Source organism: Brienomyrus brachyistius, chromosome 10 (genome assembly GCF_023856365.1).
Source record: "Brienomyrus brachyistius isolate T26 chromosome 10, BBRACH_0.4, whole genome shotgun sequence".
Classification (NCBI taxonomy): Eukaryota; Metazoa; Chordata; class Actinopteri; order Osteoglossiformes; family Mormyridae; genus Brienomyrus; species Brienomyrus brachyistius.
Window position 1 is genome coordinate 7,261,573 of NC_064542.1, and position 2,638 is coordinate 7,264,210.

A 2,638-nucleotide genomic window follows, 5' to 3' on the forward strand; every position below is an offset into this window, starting at 1 on the left:
AGAGCAGTGTGGGTATTCTGTGCTTTGGGCACCACAAGAAAGCACCGAAATGTTTTAAAGAAACTTTAGCGTTAATTTAAAAGGAAAAAAAAGAATCAAGGAATAACCCTGTTAATTCCTGTTTAAATAAATTAACGCAAGAGAGTCGGCTCCTTAAAGAACTGTGTGGCTCTATGCGCATGCGCTACATGAGAGCGAGCCAGAGAGGAGAGCGCATTCGCTAATTTAATCAAGAATTAACCGCGTTATTCCTTGATTCTTGTTGAAATGCTTAGAGCGTTTTACTTTACATTGGCAGAAAAGTGCTTCATTACTTAAACCCCTATAACCATAACGTTTATTTGAAATAACAGGCGCTCCTCTGGTGTCGCCATTTTGAAACGGGCTGGCCAATATCATCTCGACCGCTTTTTTCAAACGGACCTGCCGATTATGGCCGAGCCCTGGGACTCGCTCATTTCGCTGTTTAAATGCTTTCTTCAACCTAACACTGGTAAATACCGCTAATGTTTTTCCTTCTAATTCTTTAAGCATGTTGATTAAATGTAATGGGTTTAAGTGCTTTCTTTTAAAACGACGTGCTGTATGTTAATTGGTTTCGCTTGTGCTTGTTTAAACTCAGCATTTGCTCTTCTGCTGCTTTCGGGCATGTTTGCACGGGTTTAAATTCCGCCTGCTTTCTTCTAAAATAACGCTAAAGTTTCTTAAACATTTTGGTGCTTGCTTTTAAAATACGCCGTGGCGCTTGTGCACACATGGCTGCGGCCAGACGGGTCCCCGCTGGACGTGTATCTTGCATTCATTCCGTTATGTTTTATTCCTTAAAAACGTAATTTAAAATACAACGTAAATACATGTAATGTATTTTCATTCTATTAAAGTTTAAAGGCAACCCTTATCACCCAAACCATATGCCCCCCTATCGGCAACACGTGTAATAGACATTTGGAATATTCCTGACATTTAACATCACCTACTCACATTCAATTGAAAACACCTGTCTTTTTCGTTTTTAATGCTTTATTTACAATTATTTACACATTTTTCAGTAGTACTGATTGAACATAGAACACTGACTGTCTCATCCACTACCGGCTTTGCTCTTCTCCACCATTGCCTTGTACGTCTCCTCCACCATTGCCTTGTACGTCTCCTCCACCATTGCCTTGTACGTCTCCTCCACCATTGCCGTGTACTCCTCCTTCACCATTTCTGTGTACTCCTCCTCCGCCATTGCCTTGTACTCCTCCTCCACCATTGTCTTGTACTCCTCCTCCATTGCCTTGTACTCCTCCACCATTGCCTTGTACTCCTCCTCCATTGCCTTGCTCAAGTCCACCTCCATTGCCTTGCTCTCCTCCACCTCCATTGCCTTGTATTCCTCCTCCATTGCCTTGTATTCCTCCTCCATTGCCTTGTATTCCTCCTCCATTGCCTTGTACTTCTCCTCCTCCTCCATTGCCTTGTACTTCTCCTTCTCCACCTTTGCCTGGCTCTCCTCCTTCACCGCCACTTTCTGGCTTTCCTCCTTCTCCACCTTTGCCTGGCTCTCCTCCTTCACCTCCACTGTCTGGCTTTCCTCCATCGCCAATGTCTGGCTGTCCTCCATCGCCAATGTCTGGCTATCCTCCATCGCCAATGTCTGGCTATCCTCCATCGCCAATGTCTGGCTGTCCTCCATCGCCAATGTCTGGCTGTCCTCCATCGCCAATGTCTGGCTGTCCTCCATCGCCAATGTCTGGCTATCCTCCATCGCCAATGTCTGGCTATCCTCCTCCATCGCCAATGTCTGGCTGTCCTCCATCGCCAATGTCTGGCTGTCCTCCATCGCCAATGTCTGGCTGTCCTCCATCGCCAATGTCTGGCTATCCTCCTCCATCGCCAATGTCTGGCTGTCCTCCATCGCCAATGTCTGGCTATCCACCACCATTGCCTTTTTTCCTTTCCCTTTTTTTGTAAAAAGCTTCTTCAGCCAGGGTTTCTTTTTCTTTCCTTCTTTATCCTTTTTTCTTTCCTCCTTTGCTTTTATAGCTTCTCCAGCGTCCTTTGGTACCGCTGGCGGCCTAAAGCAATTGAGAAAAATCCACTTCATATTGAGAGATGAGATGAGATGTGTCTTATTCGAAATCAGATTTGTTTTGAACTGATACTGGTGCCTACAGCAGAATTCATACCTTCAGAATGATGACATCAGAGTTGTCACGGTGACATTGTGTTCTAGAACTCAACTGTAGGTGCCATATTTGGTCAGTGGTTCAATTTTTTTTAATTCTCTGCATTTTTTATATGCTTTATTCAGCTCATATTCTGCAGCATATATTGTATGAATTTCCATATTTACCTTAATTAGTTTACTCGCAGATAATATTCTGTACTTGCAAACAATGCAGAAACCTACCAAACATTGCCGGGGCGTTCCTGTGCTCACAGAGCGTAGTGAGCTTTACTTTACTCAGGAGGAGGACAGGCTCACATTTTCTGACCGTGGCCTTGCTGTGCTATATTGTGAAAGGTGCTGAACTTAGTGATGAGACAGTTAATACCCAGATTCTGGAGATCGCCTCCTCAAAGTGAGGCCCAGTGACTTCAAGCTGGGAATCGGGGCTTGCTAAGTTTATGCAATATCACGTGACCGATG

The 2,638-nt window shown here is 44.5% G+C and overlaps 1 protein-coding gene across 1 annotated transcript; it reads right to left on the reverse strand.

Annotated features, from left to right (window-relative positions):
• Positions 1-1,002: 1,002 nt before the first annotated feature.
• Positions 1,003-2,127, reverse strand: LOC125750893 (cilia- and flagella-associated protein 251-like). Its single transcript, XM_049029235.1, has 2 exons — positions 1,306-2,127; positions 1,003-1,215 (listed from the first exon to the last, which is right to left on the reverse strand). The coding sequence occupies exons 1-2, from the start codon at positions 2,090-2,092 to the stop codon at positions 1,082-1,084; spliced, it is 921 nt and encodes a 306-aa protein (XP_048885192.1). The 5' UTR covers positions 2,093-2,127; the 3' UTR covers positions 1,003-1,081.
• Positions 2,128-2,638: the final 511 nt, after the last annotated feature.

Excerpts from the sequence above, each read along its gene's own strand:
- LOC125750893 (XM_049029235.1), bottom strand. The coding sequence starts at position 2,092 with ATGAAGTGGATTTTTCTCAATTGCTTTAGGCCGCCAGCGGTACCAAAG. Across the intron at positions 1,216-1,305 it reads GGCAATGGAGGAGGAGTACA|CAGAAATGGTGAAGGAGGAG; the intron begins AGGCAATGGTGG and ends AGGAGGAGTACA.